This window comes from Pyrus communis, chromosome 8 (genome assembly GCF_041283825.1).
Source record: "Pyrus communis isolate YQ-2024b chromosome 8, ASM4128382v1, whole genome shotgun sequence".
NCBI classification, from domain to species: domain Eukaryota; kingdom Viridiplantae; phylum Streptophyta; class Magnoliopsida; order Rosales; family Rosaceae; genus Pyrus; species Pyrus communis.
In genome coordinates this window covers 7,145,266-7,169,595 of record NC_142572.1, presented here as the reverse complement: position 1 = coordinate 7,169,595, position 24,330 = coordinate 7,145,266, and the positions used below count along the sequence as shown (strand labels likewise).

At 36.6% G+C, this 24,330-nt stretch overlaps 1 protein-coding gene across 4 annotated transcripts; it reads left to right on the top strand.

Moving 5' to 3' along the window:
• The first annotated feature begins 4,802 nt into the window (after positions 1–4,802).
• LOC137717754 (oxysterol-binding protein-related protein 1C) lies at positions 4,803–11,774 on the top strand. 4 transcript variants are annotated; one of them, XM_068457220.2, is made up of 10 exons: positions 4,803–5,902; positions 6,143–6,499; positions 8,278–8,374; positions 8,495–8,931; positions 9,044–9,199; positions 9,770–9,937; positions 10,013–10,153; positions 10,818–11,048; positions 11,174–11,287; positions 11,468–11,774. In XM_068457220.2, the coding sequence occupies exons 1-10, from the start codon at positions 5,366–5,368 to the stop codon at positions 11,633–11,635; spliced, it is 2,406 nt and encodes an 801-aa protein (XP_068313321.2). In that variant the 5' UTR covers positions 4,803–5,365; the 3' UTR covers positions 11,636–11,774. The 4 variants fall into 4 exon arrangements, with proteins under 4 accessions (XP_068313321.2, XP_068313320.2, XP_068313319.2 ...); XM_068457219.2 differs by having other exon boundaries at positions 8,492–8,931; XM_068457218.2 differs by having other exon boundaries at positions 8,278–8,392; positions 8,492–8,931.
• Positions 11,775–24,330: the final 12,556 nt, after the last annotated feature.

Genomic DNA, 24,330 nt, shown 5'->3' with positions numbered 1-24,330 from the left:
GAATGAAAAATTGGATGAAAAAAATAATTAAATATCTAATGCCAAAAGGAAAATTGGCCAATTATAAAAAAATTAAGTGAGAGAATAATTGGTTAAAATTAAAGTTTAGGGGAAAATTGGTCAATTGTAAAAGTTTAGAGGGGGTATTGACTAAAATTAAAATTATGGGAGAAATTGAAAGATTCTTACTATTGCAGGAGTAAATCAAACAAAGACCTCTTTATTAAAATAGTTTAAAGAAAAAGATACTGAAAAACATGATTTTTTGTAATTAATTCACATGACGTTATTTAATTAGCTTTGAGAATCTCACGTGAGTAACACGTTAACACATTAATAAGCTTTTAACGGGGTTGGAGGACAATAACAAAATTGATGATGCGAAAGATGAGCAACAAAATTAATGAGTTCGACACATAAAAATTGAAACTGATGTGTTCGAAAAAACATAAAAAAAATTGTGCGTAAGAAAAACCCAAATTAAAAATAAATAAAAAATGGTAAAGAGGTGCGTACTGTGCCGCTGGCAGCCAAACAGAGAGAAGCACAAGTTTGTCTTGTCCCTTGTCGTCTGGAACAACTGTACGTTCCCGACACAAAAGTACATCGTATGTTCAGTTGTTCGGTTGAGGATTACTTCTCTGTTCACAAGGACGACCTCAGCGTGTAATCGACGTCAGCCTCTTCCCCCGTGACTGGATTTTACGTTTAAAACCAAATACCGTTCTTCTCCGTGATCCTCTGTGTTTCGGTACACGCTCGCTCCTCTCTCTCCCGTTTTATATCTTTCTGTCTTTTGGCCGATCCAAGTTTTTATTGGGGCCCACAGGCGTTCCATGCAGCCCCTCCAAAATTACTTAGTTATGAGATTTTTTTTTAACAAACAATATTATTTACATTAAAAGATAAGAGGTGAGTTTGATCTCATACTAAGTTATCAATATTATGGTTCAAATTCGTATTTGGCGAAAATCAAATCTAAAACCGCTCAGTTAAGAAGAATGTTACTAGATCGTATACTAGGTGGCAAATATTTTAATCATAGTGCTTTATTTTTCATGTAGATCTTTGTCAATTTTTTTTTTTTTTTTTTGACAATCGATATTATCTACACTAAATGGAATATTATGAGCTTAACCCTCACAATGGGCTAGCAATAATATGGTTCAAATATGCCTTTACTCAAGAATCGAACCTAAAATCTCTTACTTATAAGTGAAAAAAATATCATTAGACCAAATAGTAAGCGGCAGATCTCTGTCAAATTTGATAAACTAATAGAGAGCACTGGCTAAAATTTTAATTATAAAAGTGAATCGGGACGTAAGGTTATCCAAATGTGATTCGAAATTCTCCTTGTCGTTGATTCCAACTTCCAACTAAAACATTTGTCATTAGCTATATATTGGTATATTTCATTAGTGCGATCCGAAATTAGGCATTGATATGGAACCTTTTAGTACTCGTTTGGATGTGTTTTTAAAATGATTGAAATTTTTTCTTTTTTTTTTATAAATATTTTTGAGTTCTAAAAGCACTTGAAGTGTTTTCTGCAAGAAGCACCATTTATGTGTTTCTTCTAGGAAGCACTTTAAGAAGTGCTTTTACAGGATTTACTTGCATTTTTACCAAATATTATTTCTAAAAACATTTTCACCAAAAGCACTTTCAGTCATTTTAAAAGAACATCCAAACGAGCTAATAGTAAACTCACAATCACCTGTAGCACAAATCATTTGTTGAATTGCCTTAATTTAAAGTTCCTTAATGAACGTTGATATGTTGCTGATATTGTCAATTTTATCAATACTTCAACCTATCAACTTGTAGAGTTTTTCATTACTTATGAGTGAACAATTTTAGGTTTGACTCATAGGACTAGCTCTCACGTATTATATTTGTGTAGAGTTCGATACCAAGTTAGTGACTTACCCATTGTACGACCTATCAAACTCAAGTCTCCCTCCTCTGTAGTAAAAGATTTCATTCTCGTTAGGGTATCGTTGTATTAAAAGAAAAGCTTCAATCTTACAAGTTCATGTATGAAGTCTATCCTCGCTGCTAGCAGTTCTCGCAGGTGCACAATCTGTAAATTCCTACGTAAATTCATACCGGTGCCAACTGGTAGTTAAATGTCATTCGTAAACACTTTCGACTTGAGGTTGTGGGTATGCTTTATAGAGGCGGCATTGAAGGTGTGCAAAAGGTGTAGTGGCAAGGGGCTCAAAATTTTTCATCATCCTATATCTTACATATGAGTATAAATTTTCTTGATAAAAAAATTTTGACTGAAAAGAAAAATCATCATAGTACGATTTTATCTATATTACATTGATTAAACTTGTGTACTACTACCTTCTTCCACAAACACAATCATATTTATGTATCTCTCTTTTAGTTGTGCTCCCTGTTTTTATGGATGTACCCTTAAATCATAATTTCATGAAAAATGGAGATTATTCAATTAATAAGAGTGAGATGTTGATTTCAATTATGTTTGAATATTGATTTTTTTTTTTTCTCGTGAAAGGTAGAAATTTATTAATCAAATCAAAGTCTAATTGAATTACGTATGAATATATTGTCCAAAGAAATATTATTTTTAAACAAAGAGGGCTTTTTATTAAATTCACACAAGGTCTCCAAAATGTCAAAGACGACCTTGATATCCAATTGATGTCCTGATATTGATGGTGAATGTAGCTAATCTCTTTCTTATTTTTTTATTTTTTCACCAAAAAGAAAGAGTTAAAAGTAATGATGGAATACAATAATCATATATGAATTCATATGACTTAGGGTAGGGACAACCAAAGGGTTGTACCAATTTACATACCCAGTGGCCCAAAAGGATTGAAGTCAAAAAGATTAGACTAATCAAGTTATTTAATGGGCAATCAAGAGTGACAAGACAATCATAATTAGGGACATAATGATCTAATAATTAGGTTTAGGAATGAAATATATTATTCTTTTATTTGGATATGGAAGTTTAATTTGCCTCTTTTATCTGCCTACCTACCTTGCAACTGTTGATCAATGCGTTGTGGTCGCATGCATGTTTTTACCATGGCATCGATGCATATTATGTGTTTTTCGTGTATGCACTCAATCTGCATGCACGACCTATCCTTAATGTTGTTAATAGTGTTACTTTTTCTGTGTCGTTTCTCTTAATTGTTAGGTTTTGGTTAATAAAGTTTAGATTTAAAAATTTTTCAGAGATAATAACGAAGGCATTCCAGCTATTTGCCAAAAATATTGATTTCCATGCAAGCGATATTAATCCAGAGGAGGGTGGAATCAAACACATGAATTTTGATATCAAACTAATTAGTTGTAAACAGTAGAATTGTATCTTTACAGTTAATTTGTGGTGAAGTAACTAAATTAATCTGTGAAAAACTAGTAACTAAATTAAAGTTATGTTTAATAGAGAATCATTTACGTCCATTTATAAATTTCAATTTATAAAAACTTTTACAACCTTATATGATGTGAGTTTTACTTGGTCACCTCGTGCAATTTTTTTATCGAATTCCTTTACATGATGTGTGACCAAGTAAAACTCACATTGTATGATATGGTAGTAAAGAATATTTAAAAAGTGGTTGTATTTTGGTTTGAAGTTATGAATAGAGAGAAGAATATGTCTAGTTTTTTTATGGGGTGTGATATCTACACATCATTTTTTACTTCTCACATACCTTTTTAATTTTCGGCCGTTGGATCGGATGAATTGCATAAGATCAAATGACATAAATTAATAAGAGGCGTGCGAGAAGTAAAAAGGGATTTCTTGTTGGTAGGTCTTGCTACAATACAATGTACAACCAACCAATTATTTGGATTTGGCCAGATAATTGTAATTGAATAGGCATTACAATGGATACACCCACCTTAAATTCTCAAAATAGTATCCAACTAAGTGACAAACTACAGCGTAAAAGTATATCAATGAATGCTATTTTAAGCGATTACTATATTATCTAACGAAAAGCAAAACTGGCCAATGGGTTTAAGGCATTAGTCAGATTGGATTAGCTGTTGGATTTGACACACAATTGGTTGGGTTTGACTAAAGGATTGCCCTAGATTCGAGATTGGCATCTATTTTTAGAGTAACCCTTTTTCACAATAAGCAAATTGCAATTAGATTTAGATTGAAAAGTAACAACATCATAGGTTAAAAAACAGGAAAAGAAAAGAAGCTTCCCCACATGCGAGAAGAGTACCCAAAGAAACTACCCCACCACCCAAAGAGAAAAGTCCAGCGGGGAGAATATTTTTACTCATTACTTAAAGTGATAATGAGGTTGAACATCATATTTATTATCGTTAAATGAGTTTAAATTTTGATACGTAATGGATAGACATAAACTTTAAAATTTATACGCATCTAAAATCATAAATAGGGTTGTAATAGATAGGCGGTGAATATTAACATCATTTGAGCGTAGTGAGCATAAATTAAAAAGTAGTGCTATTTGCACACTTATTTTTACTTCTAACATTAAATTTTGTCCATTTACTTATTCAATTCACTCGATCCAATAACTGAAAATTGAGAGGGATATGTGGGAGGTAAAAATAAGTGTGTGGATGCCACTTAAAACTACAGTATAATAATATTTCTTAATACTTATAAGTGATAAGTATTAGGTTCGATTTTTGCCAAATATGAATTTGAACTACATTATTACTAATTTTTATAAAACTAACGTTGTGGCCATACAGACGTGAAAGCCACCGAAATTAAGTACTCTCCCGCGATATAAAGACATGAAAGCCATTAACATTGTGGCCACACACCAAACAGCCCAAAACCACCGTTATTCCCAAGCGCGTCCCAACTCGCCTCTTCCACCACGTGTCGCTCTCTCAGAAGCTTCCGGCGGCCGTCCCCACCTTAAGCCCTGCGTCCTCCCCGCACCCAAACACAACTCATCCGAAAGAGAGAAAAGGCCGCGGAGAGAGAGAGGCACAACTCATCGCAGACACGGTGGTCAACCGCGTCAGGTTTATATGGCATTTTAGAGAGAGAAAGAGAGAGGAGAGAGGAGAGAGGAGAGAGAGAGAGAGTTGATTGTATTGACCGCTCCGTCACCGTCGCTTCCTCCGAAACCCCAACTCTTCCTCCTTATAATCGTTTCTCCCACTTTCACGCCAAACTCGCTTTCTCCGTCTCCCTCTCTCCGCAATATCCCGTTTCCCAACACATTAACACAAAAACTAATACAAAATTATCAACAAAAATATCCAAATGAAACCCCCAACCGTAACCGCCGCCCTCCTTGGCCGCCACGTCAGTATCCCCACCCCCTCCCAATCCCGATATCCCCCAACTCTTTCCCTCTAGTTCCATATGCATCCCTTCTGCTGCGTCTCCACGCTCTCCGATCACTCCCCGGACCTCCACATGACCTCCTTCGGCTCCAGATCCGACTCCCACGCCCGCACCGCTAAAATCGATCCGAACAGCGTCCACAATCATAGCTACACCCACGCCCATTCCAGCGCCGACTACGGACGACTCAGTCAGCGCACCACGGCGGCTGCGGCTGCTGCCGCCGTGGCAGCCGCGGAGGTTGTGCCTCGGCCGCCCTCGGGAAGGGAGCAGCCGGTCGACGTCAAGATAAACGACATCGTTGGGAATAGCGTGTCGGGAATTCTGTATAAGTGGGTGAATTACGGCAAGGGGTGGCGGCCGAGGTGGTTCGTTCTGCAGGACGGAGTTTTGTCGTATTATAAGATTCACGGTCCCGACAGGATCGTAGTTACGGTTGAGACCGAGAAAGGATCAAAAGTCATCGGCGAGGAATCGGTGCGGCGAATTTCGAGGCATAAGAACGGCATTCCTCACCAGCTCCGCCGCAAGCCCTTCGGCGAAGTCCATCTCAAGGTTCTCGGTCTCTCTCGATTTTCATTTCTATATGTTTAAATCAATTTTTATCAATTCCAATGTCAATTCGAATTCTAATCCGATCAGCATTTTCCTTGTTGATCGACGAGCGTTTTTTTTTTTTTTTTTTTAAATTTTGTAATTGATTAGATACAGTCTTTAATTTGATCAAATTCTGCTGAATTGAATTATATTTGATTTGTGGTTGATTATAATCCAATTTGATGAATTGATTATCAGGTTTCGAGCATCCGCGAAAGCAGATCGGATGATAAGAGGTTTTCGATCTTCACAGGCACAAAGAGGTTGCATTTGAGGGCAGAGACCCGAGAAGATCGACACGAATGGGTGGAAGCATTGCAGGCTGTGAAAGACATGTTCCCGCGGATCTCTAACAGCGAGTTGATGGCTCCAGTGGACAATGTTGCCGTTTCCACAGAGAAGGTGAGGCAGCGGCTTGTGGAAGAAGGTGTTAGGGAGGCAGCCATTCAGGACACGGAGCAGATAATGAGGACTGAGTTCGCCGCGATGCAGAACCAGCTCCTGCTGCTCAAGCAGAAGCAGTGGCTCCTAATGGACACACTGCGACAGTTAGAGGTATGGAGACCTTATGCCTGTTGACATTCGGAGTATTCTTCTTTGGTTAACTTCAATGCAGAAATTCTAATTTTCTTAAACCTGCCAAGTAATTTGCTAGGGGGCTGTTTGGTTATTGTGTGTTTCAGCTTGTGGGAGATGAGGCTCTTTTTCCTTCCTCTTAACTTTTGTAAATTATAATTCTGAACATAATCAATTTTGTTAATTGTGTTCGTCTGATCCTTTAGCTTGAGTGAGTTGAGTGTTAGATTGTTAGTTAATTGAAGGAAACTATAAAGGATCATGCAATATCACTTGAGTAAAAGATGACATTAATCATGCACAAACCAGACTATTTATGTTTAGTTTTCCATACTCTTATGGAATGGTAAGAAAACTATCGAAATGACTAAAAGTTGGTTGATTCTAATTCTATATTTTCTAGATGTGTCAGAATATTGATGTGGGCTGGGAGTTTTCTGCATGAGGCCTCAGGTTTTTTCCTTGAGGATTTTCTTGGGGTATGGTTAATGTGATATGTATTGAAGGACTGATGGAATTTTTTTTTCAAAACACGTAGTAGTAGTATCATTCCAAAATTACAGTGATAATAGGGTATATATGGGTTTGTGGAGGTTAAATATGCAGTGTTTAGGATGCTACGGCCACCTTAATGTGGGTGTTCTTTCTTATTGCTGAAAGCACCAATTATTGCTGAAAGCACCAACTTTAGTGATTGTTGAAGACTAATTTTATTTAGGGTAACCAGAATGTTAATTGGCATCCGCTTTTTCTTGTTTTGCTCTGTGATATCTTGTCCATAAAAATATAATTTTGTTTTTATGATCTGAGGTGATGCCATAACTCTTAAATGGGTTTATGGGTGGTACGGAATAAGTTGATTTAATGGGGAAACGGGAATTCATGAGCTGCATTTGCATGCGGATCATATAAAATTGATGTGTTGAAAGACTACCTACACCTTTGTGCAACCAAAAAGAAAAGAAAAAAGACTACGCCTTTCTTTGTGGGGTTTCTACTAGAACACATTGTAATCTTACCTCCACTTTCCACCTCTTTTTTATGAAATCTGGAAGGTCAAACTATTTTAAGGAATTAGGTTATCCGGGATGGTTTAAATTCTCTAATGTCTGCAGTTCTGATTTTCTTCCAGGTGGAAATATGTACCTTGAAGGTTAGTCTGTGAACGCTAGTCCCCATCTCTGTCGATCCTTAGGTCGTGAATGACTAATGTTCCTGATTGAGTTGTGAGGCTTGACTTCCTTCGGTTTGAGCAACAAAATGTTCGAGAACTAAAAAGTGCTTTCACATTCAGAATGCCTTATATATTAACCCACTTCCCCATTCCCCGTTTTCATAATGTTAGCACCAGCAAAACTACCCCATGTACTCCTTAAAAAGGGCATATGTCCGTAGGCCCTCACTCAACTAACTACTCACACTAGAATTTTTATTTTTATTTAATCTTTTTTTTTTTTTTGCCTTTTTGTCTGTAGAAAAAGGGATAAATTAAATTGAATGAGGAATTTATTATTATTACCTAAAGGAAAGAGTGGTGGACTGATGGCATACTAGATACCAAAAGAAGGATGCAACCTAATTGTACAGTGCTGACCATTTCGCTAATGTTTATTAAGCAATATTTTTATATGAGGTATCTTGTGTTCATACAAAAGGTTGTTTCCGTAACAGTTTTAACTTCTGGTGCAGGGATTTTGGCTCATCATTTACTTAATTGTGTCTTGCTGATAAACTGATATTGGTACTGTTTTTTGTAGACAGAAAAGGTAGATTTGGAGAATACAGTGGTAGATGAGAGCCGACAGTTGAAAGATTCCGGGGCTTCCTCTAGATCAAGGCAAGACAAATTCAGTGGTATGCATTTAGTAGAAGGTTAACATCACGTATTTCTGTTATGTGTGTATGTGAAATGGTGTATTCCATCATGATACTTTTTGCTAATTTAGTCCTGCATTGATATTACCATTTCAGAAGGGAGTGCAAGTGAATCGGATGAGGATAATGAAAGAGTTGAGGAAGAAACAGATGAAGAGGACAATGCTTTCTTTGATACTCGCGATTTCCTATCATCAAGTTCTTTTAAAAGTAATGGGTCTGAGTATCGGATATCATCCGTGTCTTCAGACGATGAAAGGATAAATGCCATTGAACCAGAAGATGGTCTTGATCCATCCATGAGATCCGTTGGAACTAACTTTCCTCTTGTCAAGCGCCGTAAGAAGTTGCCTGACCCTGTTGAAAAAGAGAAGAGTGCTAGTCTTTGGTCAATGATTAAGGATAACATTGGGAAGGATCTCACAAAAATATGTCTTCCTGTATACTTTAACGAGCCTCTATCTACTCTACAAAAGGGTTTTGAGGATTTGGAATACTCGTATCTCCTTGATCGAGCATATGAATGGGGTAAAAGGGTAAGACCTCAAAGCCAACCTCCTTGCAATGCTGTTAAGAGTCTCTTCCTTAAATGAGTTATTTCATCTCAGTGCTGTCATGACTTATTTGAGTTTCCTTTAAGCCCTGCAGGGTAATAGCCTTATGAGGATACTTAATGTGGCTGCTTTTGCTGTGTCTGGATATGCATCAACTGAAGGAAGAGATTGCAAGCCATTCAACCCATTATTAGGGGAAACATACGAGGCTGACTATCCAGACAAAGGCCTCCAGTTCTTCTCAGAGAAGGTGTGAAAATTTCTTCAGACCTGAATCCATTGCATACACTATTCTTGTGTAGACCTTTTGTTCTGCATTTGACTAGTAATTAAGTTCTGAGAATTGCAAGATTTATCTCTTCAAATTGAGTGGTGCATTTATCAAGTAGTTCAAATGGTTTTTACGTGTGCAATGAAAACATTGAATCTTAAATTCAATGCCACTGTTTGCTCATAGTTGAGCAATGCATTTTGAACCCTTAATCTGATTTGAGGGCAGAGAAGTATTGTCATGCAACGAAGCTTGTGATAAAAAGGTTTTAATTGGATGTTTCATAAAATATGATTTAATATCTATAAAATATTTGTTTGAAATGAATCTAAACATCTAGTCATTGAGATTTGGAAGTTTGAAGCTCCCCGGGCAGGCTGATTTCTCAATAGGTAACTAAAGTAACTATAAAAAACACAGGGAAGCAGTTAAGTATATGGCTTCTTTCATTATGGTCTATATTTATCGATTTGAAAACGCTGACAATATTGTTATTGGTCTTTTTCTACTATGTGTCACACAGTTAAAATTCTTATTTTTGGGTGTCAGGTTAGTCATCACCCAATGATTATTGCTTGCCACTGCGAGGGTCAAGGATGGAAATTCTGGGGAGACAGCAATTTGAAGAGCAAATTCTGGGGTCGCTCGATTCAGCTTGACCCTGTTGGTGTCCTGACCTTGGAATTTGATGATGGGGAAGTTCTTCAATGGAGTAAAGTACGAACCTGCCCCACTCAGCTATATTGTTCATTATTTTCTGAAGTCATGTCTAAAAACGAACTCTCTGGCCAGGTTACAACGTCCATTTACAACCTTATCTTGGGAAAGCTTTACTGTGATCACTATGGGACAATGCGAATACAAGGGAAGCATGAATATTCATGTAAGCTGAAATTTAAGGAGCAGTCTATCATTGACCGAAATCCTCACCAGGTACTATTTTCTTTTATCAATTTTTATTTCATCTAAGTTGCTGGTCTCTGCACTAAACACTTTTTTATTGACGTTGAGAAAACAGTGTTGCTTCTAGCTCATGCTATTTCAACCAACTATTGAATCTCCATAGAAAACTTGATTTCCAAATGGTTTTCATGTACAATAACTTTAGGTTTTGTGTTGACCATTGAGTTGACCATTGAGTTAGCTTGTTTACATCATGAATTGAGTTTTAGAAGGCTGTATTTTTTTTTTTTTTCAAAATAGAGGAGAATGGTGTGTAATGTTATGATTTTATGCTGGGAAGGAAAAAAAAGTAATAGAAACACCGTCGGAAATTTTTGGAAGAGAACCCGGATTTCACAATTGCCAAATTTGGTAGGTGAGAACCACACTATTTAGAAAGGAGAAAGGATTAATATTTGCCTTCTTATTATTAGTTGTCAGACAGTCCTGTTCTTTATTTTTGCTTATTAAGTGGGGAAAGATATGTAGACATTTTGCAGTTCGTGCCATTTTTATCGCATTTCTTCACACCGAAATACTTGGCATGTTTACTTACAAAATGTTGAAAATCAAGAATAAATTCTGTTTAGGAGTAGCTATTTATTAGTTAATAGTATCTTTTAGTTACTTTTCTGTTTTTCTTTTTTTCTGTTAGGTACATGGTATAGTTCAAGATAAGAATGGGAAAACGGCTGCAACATTGGTTGGCAAATGGGATGAGAGCATGCACTATATTTTAGGAGACTGTTCAGGGAAGGGAAAAGGTTCCGACTCTTTATCTGATGCCCGCCTGCTCTGGAGGAGGAACAAGCCACCCAAATTTCCAACTAGATATAGCTTAACACGCTTTGCCATCACGCTGAATGAACTCACACCTGGACTGAAGGTGATTATTTGATAGTTTATTCCGTGGTTTGATCCGTCTTATCTAGATATTACTGGTATGAAAATTACTGTTTGAAACGATGAACCGCTAGCAGATTCTGATTTTTCAAGTGTAATCTCGTGCAGGAGAAGTTGCCCCCTACAGATTCAAGGCTCAGACCCGATCAAAGGTATTTGGAAAATGGGGAGTATGAAATGGCAAATGCAGAGAAGTTGAGGCTAGAACAGAGACAGCGGCAGGTAATATTGCATTCTTTATGAGAAAAGGCACGTAAATGAACCATTTAAGTTTCTTGCAACAATGGCATTCTTAGGCAAACCGGTCGGACCTTTCTGTAGCTTCAGTTGCGGTTTCCTTTCTTCAAACGTATTTATTGGTCTATGGTAATTGATGGGATGCTGCTTTGATTTCGAATTCAGGCTCGAAAGATGCAAGAGCAGGGTTGGAAACCGCAGTGGTTCGCAAAGGATAAAGGAAGCGACACATACCGCTACACCGGTGGATATTGGGAGGCAAGGGAACAAGGAAATTGGGATTCATGTCCTGATATTTTTGGGCAAGTCCCTTGTGAAGCGCAACTTGAGTAAAGTTCTTTGTTTCTGGTTTATCAATTCGTATTCATTTTTTTTCTCAAAAGGGGTGGGGTGGTGGTGGATGCTGCTGATTTCGAGTAAAAAGTTGGATGAAAGGTCTTTGGCGGGCAATAAATATTCGTTGTTTTTTTCACACCTCTGTTATGCAATGAGTTCATTATGACTGAGGGCTGTTGAAGGGGTCAAATCTGACGGTGAAGGGTGAATTGGTCAATTTTGAAAAGTTATTATCCTTAATTCACCAAAAGAATAGTTGGGTCAATGTCAGCCGGCATTTTAGTTCAAGAGGTCAAACTGCAGTTACTTATTTTCATATGGCCACAAGAACTTTTGGTACTGGTCCTTGGTTTATCAAAATCCGATACTGAAATCTTGTTAATTTGAATACTTTGATTGAAGGACACAGCGATACAACAAAAGTAACTTCATCCCTAAAATCATGCAAAGATTAATGCCAAATAGCAAATTTTATTTTATTTTTCCTCAAATTTTTATGTGTGAAAAACGGAACATTTTATTATAAAATATGGTACATTATATCTAAAAAATAGTGAATAGATGTTACATTAACCAAATGAAAAAAATATGCATAAAGTATACTTTTAATACTTAATTGTATATTGAGAAAGAATTTTTTAAATATTACAAGGAGAGACAAAAGTTAATATATATGAAATATGACATCATTGCCGCTTTTTTTCCTCTAAAGTGTAAGTCACAAAATTACCTTTTATGGTAAAAAAGTTTTTTTTTTCACACTTTTACCTTTTCATTTATTGCTCCATTCTCTCTCTTCTTTTAAGAAATATTGGTTCCAATTCATCCGGCTCACTAGTAGACCTGGAATTCCACCACCTATAAATTGACATTGTCATTTTCCACACAACTCACCATTTAGAATTGTAAAATAAAACATATTGGGGTTGGCCCCCGATCTCTTCTCCCTCTCTCCTTTCTCTAGGAAACTAAAGGGGTAAAAATCACCACTGCATCCAAACGGCAACCGTCAACCAAGCAATCTCCAACCAAAAACATCACCACCACCTGCATCCAAACGTCTGCCATTGCCACTTCGCAGGTCACCCACTTGATATTGATGCCCTCTACCCGACAACCACATCACACCCACCACCCTAAACATCCACCTAAAACTCCAGTCTTCATATTGAAATATGAATTTGGTATCTTGTGCTTCTTTTTCTCTAGCCATGTATGCCCAATTGAAATGTGATTTGAAAGAGACGGCATACTTCTAAAATCAAATAGATTTTGAATAATGTAAATGCAAAAAACTTCCTTGTTATTTCAGTTTCCCAGATAAGGAGAGGAAGGAGAGACTAGTGAGGCACAAACCCCAAAATGCTTTATTTTTTTTTTCCTTCTTTAAGCAATGGGTTGGTATTAAAAATGAACAGGTGTTAAGTTATGGTTGGTGGACTCCAGGTCAACTAATGAGCCCGGAACCTAGAATAATTTATCTTCATTTGGGTCACTATTCAGGCAATATGCATTGTACAAAGATCCAATAAATGGTGTGGTTTTATAGTCACAATCTAAAAGAAACTTCTTTGATAATTTGATTCCTCTGTTGTTGATACTTGTGATCAAAATGGTTGAAATTTTTTTAACTTTTCAAGATAATATTGGTTTTTTGTTATTATTTTCTTATGTATTAGTCTGTCCAATGTCGAATTGAATCTCAAATTCACAACTCACTAGCTATAAAATTAAAATAAAAAAGTAACCAACTTTATTAAATTACTAATATTAAGAACAATACTAGGTTGAGTAAGTTTGAAAATTGTAGCTGGTGTATAGGTGAGTTTTTAAATGGATGACAACAAATGTCCACACATAGGCATGGTGACATATGATTCTACTAAAAAAGTACTACAAAACTGATTCCACATGTATTTGAAACTAATTCTGCATAAATAATTGAAGACAGGTTGAACTGATTCTGCAAAAATGATTGTGTACGGGTTGAACTGATTTTGCAAAAATGGTCGAGGAAGGGATGAACTAATTTCGTAAAAATGGTCGACAACGGGATAAACTGATTCTGTAAAAATGGTGGAGGACGGGTTAAACTGATTCTGCAAAAATGGTTGAAAACATGTTGAACTGATTATGCAAAAATAGTCGAGGAAGAGATGAACTGATTATGCAAAAATGATCGACGACGGGATAAACTAATTCTGTAAAAATGGTGGAGGACGGGTTAAATAGATTCTGCAAAAATGGTTGAAGACATTTTGAACTGATTATGCAAAAATAGTCAATGATGGGTTAAACTGATTCTGCAAAAATGGTCAATGACGGGTTGCGCTAATTCTAGAAAATTGGTCAAAAACAGGTTGAACTGATTTTGCAAAAGTGGTCGATGACTGGTTGAACTGATTCTGGAAAAATAATCGAAGATGGTTTGAACTGATTCTGCATAAATGGTCAAAGATGGATTGAGCTAATTCTATAAAAATGGTCGAGGATGAGTTGAATTGATTCTTCAAAAATAGTCGATGACGGGTTGAACTGATTCTAGTAATAAATGATACAAAACTGATTCTACACAAATATCCGAGGATGAGTTGAGTTTTTGGCACATATTAATTTTGTTTGGAGTTGTGAGGAATGGGTTCCTAAAGCCTTATGGGTATGTTGGTATTTTAAAATATTAGTTCCATATTTTTTGGCTGGACTTTAGTTGTTTTTATGTTTTTGTCTCTTCTTGACATGTTTAAAAACTAGTGGAGTTCCTTGAAATATAGTAAATTTTTTTGTCTCTATATATAAAGCTCTGTTACACTATAAATATATAAATTGGTATGTAGTAAATAAATTATTGGTACAATTAAAAGAAATTTTTTTTTTATAATTATGAATAAAAGTTTAGGTATATTTATGGGCAAATGCAGAACATAAAGTTTTATTCGAGGGAGGACCGTAAAGCTAAAAGGAAATATTTGGAGATGATTAAATAACTTTTAAATATGTTGATATGTAAATTATTTATTATTGAAATAAGACGTAGATAAAAACCAAATGACCTTGTTGAGAGACTTTAAGGTCAAGATGGATTTGGGCTTTGCAAGTATCCTCTTGCCTCCCTTGGTTCGCTTTCGTACCAAATCTCAGAATATCTCGAAAGAATTAGCACTTCTTAAGAAATATTTCGGTTAGATCAATGACTCAAATATAGCATGATTAAGAAAATATTGGCTAGCTCAAGTGAGGCATGGTGTGGAAACTAGAAGCTTATCAGTTTAGCATAAGAGAGAGTTTGCATGGCTGCACGGAGTTCTAGGTTGGGTAACCTGGGTTTCCTAGGGTTCTAAGAAGGCTTCTGCTAACTGAAAGGATTGAGGGAAGGTTAGGGAAAGCTCTAAGGTTGCAGGAAGATGGTTCTCCCGAAGGTCCAAAATTGTTTGCACTTAGGAAGTGATTTTCCTAACTTGGTGTAGTACAACCTTGAATCTCTTCTCACGTTCTTTATGTTCTATTATTCGCTCTACCTTGTCATAATGATCCCCTTTGTATCCTGTATTCTCCCTTTTTGTAGGTGAATGATGCCTTTGCAGGCTTCCTAGAGAATCTTTAATTATGGCTACATCTGTGACCTTCCTTAGTAATGTAATATAGATGAGCGTTACTGTGCTGCACCTCCTTCCCAAGGTGTTGATTTCTTCTGATAATGCATCTCCTGACTTTCATGCGTCATTTTTCTGCATGAGCTAGGAAGGGAAATGCAGCCTTTCTCTTCATTAAATGCATGCTTTGCTGGGCTTTCACACGAACTTAAGACTTAGGGTTAGGTTCCTTCCTAACTAGATTGGTTAGCTTGCTAGAGAAAGAAGGAAACTAGGTTTGTTATCCCTCAAACTCACCCACATGAACTTTGAAGATTATGGGCTTGGATCTTTGGGGCCCCAAGCAGCGCAAAGTCTTTCATAACCTTGACTCTTCGTAGGCCTGATAAACTTTCATAATCATTCACACCACAATTCACTTGGCAAGCCCCAAGCATGTGATTTGAGCTTATTTTAGTGAGAGTGACGAATATGCATGGACTTGCATGAGCATGGGGTGATTAATGCAAATGTCTGTTTTATCATCGCATGGCATTACTATGGAAACCCTTCTTTCTAAATTATGCACCTTTGCATGCTTTTAGACATGGCTTGGGGCTTGTATGACAATTAGGCTTTGAGACTTAATTGAATTTGCATGTATCACTTTTGGGCCCCAACAGGCCTTACAAAAAATTAAAAAAAAAAGTTTCAATCAATGAATAGGAATATAAGGGATGAAAACATAATTTTTCCAAAAATACATATTGAAGCAATTGGCTAAACAAAGTTGAAGTGTTAACGCGTAGGTCAAGTGAAGGAACCAAAGAATTCTTGTTCTTCTTTTTGTTTGTTTCGTGAAAGCAAGATACCTCTTCATTTGTTTGGGCTTGAAATGGCAGCCCTCAGACCTTTTTTGTAGGAGGCCCAAGTGAATAATTGGTGGACTCGGGCTTAGGGATTTGTATGGACTACCAGGATATTTAGCATTGTATATCGTTTTCGTGATCAAATGGAACTTGATTATGAATAATCAAGAACATATATAAATTATGCATGTTAAACGTGAATCTCAGACTAAACTTTGTCCTGCAAAACTCATATGTTATATCTCAAGAACAAAAATAAAAAAGTTACCCACGTCAAAATGAACACCAAAGTACATCTATGTCCAACAAACGAGAAAATAATTCGGAAGGATTAAACCTTGCAAGTCAGTGAATTATATCACATGCACCACCACAAGGCAAAGATTCTGATAATCTTACAATCGTTGAAAGAGAAGCATTGTTATAAGGCACTTTAGGTATGTCTTGGTTTTTCTCCTCATAGTCTTGCCAATTATACAAGAATAACAATCGTTGCTTTAAGGTTTGGAGTTGAGCAGTAATCCATGACCACTACAGCAAAGCTTTCCTCAACAGAGCAAGAGAGTGACAACAACCATGAAGGGTCTCCCCTCAACATGGCCAAAAAGAGCAACCACAATTAGGAGGTGGAGATGGTTAGAAGATTGAAGTAACTAGAGGGGAAGAAAGATTTTCACCGATGGCGTCAAGGCCAAAGGCAAGAGTCTGTTTTGATTTTATCCTTTTTTCTCTCTATCAGTTAATATTTTTTCTCTCTATATTGTATATAATTTTAAGCATGTTGTATGGGTTTTTTTTTAATTTCTCTTCCATTAATATCTGTCAGGACTAATATTTGATATTTTTCTAGACGATCTCCAACCCTTGGAAATCAAGCTTAAAAATTTAAGCCGGAAAATTTTAAGCCATAACTCAAAAACTGCTTTTCTCATCCAATTGTTATGGCTTAAAATTTTAATCTGAGATTATTAAATAACATTTTAGCCTAATTTTTTTGAAAATAAAATTTATGTAGATTACCTGATTTATTTTTATGAATATTTTGACCCAAAATTATTTAAATCCCGATAAGTAATTAAAAATCAAACAAATACATAGGTATTTATAAAGTTTTAAGTGAAATTTGATATAAATAAGTTTTTTAAATTACTTTAGACGTTAGATTTAACTTCACGCCGTCAAATCTTTTTTTTTTTTTAAATGTTAGATTTGATCTCATTTGATCATAGCCATTGGATTATAAGTAAAAGACAATTTTTTTTTTTTTAAATACGACAGTTTGATGAGTCCAGAATAATTTAAGCCAAGCTCAATTTCTTGGGAGGAGAATCTAGCTCAAAGATATATTTTTTCCTCAAGACTTATTTTAGCCTAATAGTTGGAGATGGTTTGGGGGAGAATTTAGAACTTATATATTAAATTTTATCTCATGAGTTGAAAATGATCTAACATACGGAAGAGTAATAACACTGGACCATAAATAAATAACTTGATTGTATCTTGAATATTGGTCAGTGAACGTCACTATAAGCCATGTCTACTCTCCAAAGTAGCTGAAAAGTTAGTTATGTGCTGTGCTTTTGTAGTTTGCTGTTTCGAGGGGTTCACCACTTCACCTTGTTCTTTACTACTAGGGTTTATAAACTTTATATTCGGCTCACTTTTAGACAGTACACTTGATCTGAATGTGTATTATTTACGTACTTAATTTTTGTCTACAAATCAGTTCATTTACTTAAATAAATACACAATCAAATGTCCTTAGATATAAGGTCCGCAACTCTTAAATCTACTTTCTAAGCATCATTCCCCTCAAAATACCAACTACCAGTGATATTACAAAATCATCAAATCTAATCTTGTATATAGTTTCTTTGACCACTTGCATTTTCCTATTGTATTATCATACATCCGCGGTAAAGTTAGAGCAACGAGTATTTTACTAATAAGATTTTAAAGTATGTTACGGTCAGTTGTTTATGCACGTGATAATAGTAATTTTGATTGTTACTAAGAAACTTAAAGCGTATTAACGACTAAATTTTGCTTACAAATTGCACAATGCGTCAATATGCATTTCGGCGGTTGCCATGAGCGACAAATCTTCTATTATTAACAATTAAATAAGGTATGGTCAATCGTTAATACAAATTAATTATTTTTTTGGAGCTAATGCATTAACAGGTCAAATTTGCCTACGAATCGGACAATGTATCAACAGCTAAGATCTATCATCGAGCGTTTGGGGATTCCGGTAGCAAAATCGTACCACCTGTAATCTGACAGTGGGAAGATACTCTCACCTTATGCGTGGAACCCTCTGATGTGCTTCTTATTTCTGGAATTCATTCGTGATGGATGGATGTGTGACCCATCGTACCAAAGCCAAAACCCTACACATTCAGCATTCTCACTCGCTTAACAGTCCAATCAATCCTAACCGTTCAAAATTTCACGATAGACAAGGACCCCATCTGAACCAACCTGTCACCAGCCCAACAACAAACAAAAACCCTAGTCTCATCCAACCCCACAGTTTTTTTCTTTCTTTTTTGTTTGCTGTGAAGACAGACATATCAGTATGAAACTGGTGTCTAAATTTAAAAAACAAAAAGTGCTTTGGACTGATCCAATCCCACAGTTTCTTCTTTCTTTTTTTTTTGCTGTGAAGACAGACATATCAGCATGAAACTGGTGTCTAAATTTAAAACCAAAAGTGCTTTGGACTGATCAGTAATGGCGATTCATTTCCTTCATAGTTTTCAAAACCCCTGGCCGAATCTCTGTTAATGTAAATTGATGTTTTGGTATGGAGTTCTAAAGAAGGAAAATAAGACTGAAGGATGAATGCTACTTACTCTGCAAGTCACAGAGAAGCACACAACTACATTGATATTTTCTCTCTCTCCTCTACACACAAAACGTGCAGTAGGGAATATTACAGCTAACAAAAGCTGAGCTGGATCAATTTATCAGATCAAAGGATCACAACCATTCATCTAACTAATAACTAGGATCTAAGTCCGCATGGCTCTCAAGGCCTTTTACACATAAAACTAAAACATTACACTTAGCATTCTTTGCATAAGTGAGTACACCAATTAAATCAAAGCTTTTATTCTAATTCATTTTCAGCTCAAATACTTATAGTTCAACAATCTCGGGCTGGCTTTTTATTAACAGTTCATATATATAATCTTGGGCTGGCTTTTATTAACAGCTCATATGCATACAGTTTCAGTTTTTGTGTGTGTGTGTGTGTGTGTTATATTGCATACTGAAATCTCTGTTCAGGCAGATGAGGCAAACGAGGTCGTTTTAATGTCATGTCATGTCATATTTTGTATCATCAAAATATTTTTCAGGACGTTACTTATTTGACATGAGATTGATGAACTGCTCCTGCTTCTACTGCAGATGCTTTTCTTGTAAGTTGTGATGACAACTGGAGAGGTAGAGGGAGAGGAGAGCTTCTACTTATTTGATTCGATAACCAGTTTGGTCTGTTGGTTTTTCGACATCTGCTTTGACCCAATTTTTGGGTTCCCCGCCAAATATTATTGGCAGCATAACCATATAAACTACCTTGGAAATGAAAAGGATCCTCGCGGATCCTTTTTTTTTTTTTTTCGAGAATTAGGATTTTTTTTTTTTTTTTTTTTTTTTTGAAAATCTTAAGAATCTCATAATAACGATTATTCATCGTATATCGTGAAGTAAAAAATTATTTAAAATTTAAAATTTAAAATTAAATATAAATAGTACTTAACGAAAATTGAACTGGTCCGATCACGAAATTCCTAAGATCTTCAGAGGATCCTTTTCCCTGGAAAGGTTTCATAGATTTTTTGTCTACTCTCATAGTCTCATTGCCACGGTGTTTTTTTATATATATCTCTTATATCACCTATCCTACACGATGTAAAATTGTCTCATAAAAGATTTTGTCATGCATAACATGTACGTATACATTTAAATTATTTACATTGTGAATCAAAATCACGTACTCAAACAAAAAAAATTTAGGATAAATATTAGCTTACTACTCTCATATTTCGTGGTTTTCAACATTTAGTATATTAAGTTTTTTTCGTTCCAGAGTCATACCTAAAGTGTTAATTTTGGGACAGTCTCATACATCTGTTAGTCAAATTGTTAAGTCTGTCGTTAACTGATGATGTAGTGCTTATGTGGACAATAACTGAGCGTGTCATTAAGGGATCCACGTGGATTTTTTTTTCTTCTTTTGGAGGAGGGGTTAAAAAAAAATTCAAAAATTCAAAAAAAAAAAAAAAAAAAAAAAACCTTTACCGACTTCTTCTTCCTCGGCCACACACATCCACACTCAACCTTCATATCCTCACCCTTTTCAGACCATCCCAATTCCGATTCCTCAAACCACCAAAATGCAGCATTTCTCTTCTAAGTGTTCTTCGTTTCCAATTCCACCCAATTAAATTAATTACCTAAAAATTTGGGGATCTGTGATGATAGCAGTCACATTCTTCTACCTTGGGAAGCACAGGTCCGATGGGTCACAGTAGCTACTCTTCTTCACCACCACCACACGTCGAGCATGCTCCGCAGTCTCCGCCTCGTCCAATCTCGACAAGCCTTTCAACCTCTCTGCCCTCATAAACGAAACCCTAGCTTCACCTCTACTGCTTCCGCATCCTCCCTTTTTGTCGTCGCCTGATGTGGTCCAGAGGTTCTGCATTGTAGACGAGAACGGAAAGTTTGAGGTCAGGGATTTCGAGCTCGATGAGGTGTTGGGTAGTTGGGGCAACCAGAATGGGATTGTGGCGGAAAGTGAGTCGAGTAGGTCGGCCCCCTCGCTGCGCCAGCCACATTTTCCTTCTCGCCGCCGTCGAAGCCCCAGAAAAATCGAAAAGCTCCACCTCAAGAGGATGGACAGGGGAGGCAGGGCAAGCTAGATGGTAGATCTGGTTGACCTCGAGCAGAAGTGGCTCAATGACATCGTCTCGGATGAGCTTGAATCTCGGCAAGCCAGATAGTAGATCTGGTCAACCTCGAGCAGATGGTAGATCTGGCCCCGCCCGTCACGACGAATTTGCGTTCAACCCGAATCTGCGTTCATAGGCTGGCTTGTACTGGGTCGTCGCCGACGAATCGAAGTCGTACCGGACGTAGTTCGAGATTAGGACGTTGCAGGAGGCGCAAGGAGAGCGAGGGTGGAGGACAGGAGAGGGTGAACCCTACAGTGGCAATAGCAATGCCAACGAGGATGAAAAAGAGGCGCTGCTCTCGGAGAGAAATGAGGGAGGGTCGGGAGTTTGAGGAAGAAGAAACCCTTTTTTTTTTTTTTTTGTAATTTTTAATTATTAATATCCACGTGGGATCCTTATTGACACGTCACGCTTAGTTATTGTCCACGTGAACACCACATCATCAGTTAACGAAAGACTTAACCGCCCGACTAACGGATGTATGAGACTGTCCTAAAATTAACATTTTAGGTATGACTTTGGGATGAAAAAAACTTCATGTACTAAATGTTGAAAAACACGAAACTTGAGGATGGTAAACTGATATTTACCCAAAATTTTAAATAAGAGAAATGTTAGAGAGATCATTTTTTCTTTTTTAACAAAACAGAGATCATATTTTTAGACCATATTTTATAAACCAATGTGTCAATTAATGTAAATAGTCTCTCTAGCATCATTCTTTGTATAATATATTATTCAAGTTAATAACTTCAAAACATGCATGTACTAGCACTCGCAATCTAAACTATACTTAAAAAAAAAAAAAATCAATAACTTAATTTGTGTTAAAAGTACACAGTTTTTTTTATTGCGGTATTCATCAATTTACCCATTAAACTTGTAATAATTGGTCAATTTTTCCCTTCAACTCTTATAATTAGTTAATTTGTACCATACTGTTCATTTTTTAATATTTCATCCATTCTTTCGTTAATTTTTCAATATTTCATCCATTCTTTCGTTAATTTTTTAATATTTCATCCATTCTTTCGTTAGCAGGTATCTGCATGACTCCCTTTAAGGAAAAAAAATTATTTTACCTACACCTTCTATTTTCTTCCTTTCCTCCAAGCCGAGCTGTGCTGGTTTCACACCTTCTATCGTCTACAACCCTCTGACTCTTTCATCAAATACATCGCCCGGAACCGCCGCGAATACTTTCCTGGACCCGGTTCCGTTTCCGTTGGAGCTGTCGCGATGTCTGGGAGAGTAGAACTCTTCTTCCTCTTCCTCTTCCTCGTCCTCATCGTCTCGGTCATGGGTTGGAACCCGTTCGGCATTCTCCCAACGGCTCAGCCGCGAGGTTTGCCGAGCAAGCGGCGGAAGCGGATGGAGGTACGGTGAGTCGACTTTCCGAGTTTCTTTTTCGGCCCTTCGACCAACACTCCTGCGCGAGTCAACTCGTTCCTAGAGTCCGCGCGAGTTGACCACTGTGCCCAGTTAGAGGAACTCGGAGCTTGTGGAGGAGCCGATCCGGACCTTGTGGGTACCACTGAAGCAGTGGCCGAGATTGGGCGCCTGGAACAGCCTGCTGCTGTGCTCGGATCTAATATACGACTTTTCGTCCTCGTCGTCAGGGAAGTTGCGGCGGTTGTGGTGTGGAACCAGCACGGGTCGGCTTGGAGAAATGGAAGAAGAGAAGGTTCGAAGAAAAGGAGGAAGATAGAAAGGGTCGGAAAAATGACCTTTTTGCCCTTATAGGGAGTCTTGCGGATATCCATTTAACGGAAGAACGAATGAAAAATTAAAAAAAATTAGTAGTAGGGAGTAAATGGACTAATTATTAGAGTTGAGGGAAGAAATTGATCAAAATTAAATTTGAGGGGAAAAATTGGTCAATCCTTACAAGTTCATAGGGTAAATTGATGAATATCTCTTTTTTATTTGGAATGTATTTGTACTGTTTTAAGCATTTATGGGATAAAAAGAGCGTGCGTTTGACACGCTTTGAAACTTAAACAAATAAACATATATAATACACTATTAAGACATTAAAAATGAGTACTCAAAATATCAAAAGCTTATTTGGTGTTAAAAGCGCTGTTCTAAAAATCTTCGCCTAGCTCCGTCTAGGCCCCACTTAGGTGTTTGGCGGTTGGCCACCGTCCCGATTAATACCTAGGCGTTTGAAAATTAAGAAATAGCGCTTAGACATGCTGAGGTGCTCGCCTAGGCACCCTCTTAGACCGCATAGGCACCCACTTAGCCGGCCCATACCTGCCTAAGCACCCTCGTAGGTAGCAACTCACTTAGACAAAAAATAGATAGCTCTTCTTTTGCATTTTTAATTTTAATAAATTGTAAAGACTTGTTGAATATTAAAATGAACATATATTATTTGCTTGTATCCCCATGTTTTCATTATATTCTAATACTTCATAATATATATGTCATTATATTTTATAGTTTATGATGAAATTATATATATATTTTAGGTGTAAATAGACATCTATTTACACAAAATATAATAAATTTACTTAAATCTGTCTAGTCCGCCTAGGCACACACTTAGACCACGTCTAGCCGCTTAGGTGCTAGGCCCTAACCCGTTGCCCGACTAGGATCTGGTGTTTTTTAGAACCTTGGTTAAAAGTACACAGTTTTTCTTTGCACTGTTTTAAGCATTCATAGGATAAAACGAGTGTACGTTTGACACCATTTGGAACTTAAACAAATAAAAACATATAATATACTACGACATTAAGAATGAATACTCATAAAATCAAAAGCTTAACCCGCCACATGTCGATATCTTCATAAAGTAGGCAGACATAACAGGACGCAAACTATAACCAAGAAATGCCTTGATGCTTTTAGTTCGAAACAAACTGTCTTATAAAATCAATTATATTCCATTGATTATCAGAAGATGCCAACAGGATCCTCTCCCGATTATTTTGGTAAGTATTTTGGAGATCGTGTTCATTTATTATATTTCATATATATGATCAGTTTTTGTTAAATACTGTTTATATTTATTTTTTAAATAAAAATATTTAAAATGATTTCTAATTGTACAATGTATAAATAAAATTATCGAATTATTCAAATCCTGAAGATCTGTGAGGATCCGGACTCCAAAAATGATCAAGATTCATACGTCTGTATTGTCAATGTCAACTATATATTGATTAAAGAAATAAGAAACAAAATATCCATTGGTGATAATGTCTAGTTATGGAAATCCCAAAGCATGCTCATTGCTCGCACAATAATCTCTTTTTGTTTTTACATACATATTTGGG

Coding starts and splice junctions, on each gene's coding strand:
- LOC137717754 (XM_068457218.2), top strand. CDS start 5,366: ATGCATCCCTTCTGCTGCGTCTCCACGCTCTCCGATCACTCCCCGGAC. Junction 9,938..10,012: donor AAGTTCTTCAATGGAGTAAA/GTACGAACCTGC, acceptor CTCTCTGGCCAG/GTTACAACGTCCATTTACAA. Junction 11,049..11,173: donor AACTCACACCTGGACTGAAG/GTGATTATTTGA, acceptor AATCTCGTGCAG/GAGAAGTTGCCCCCTACAGA.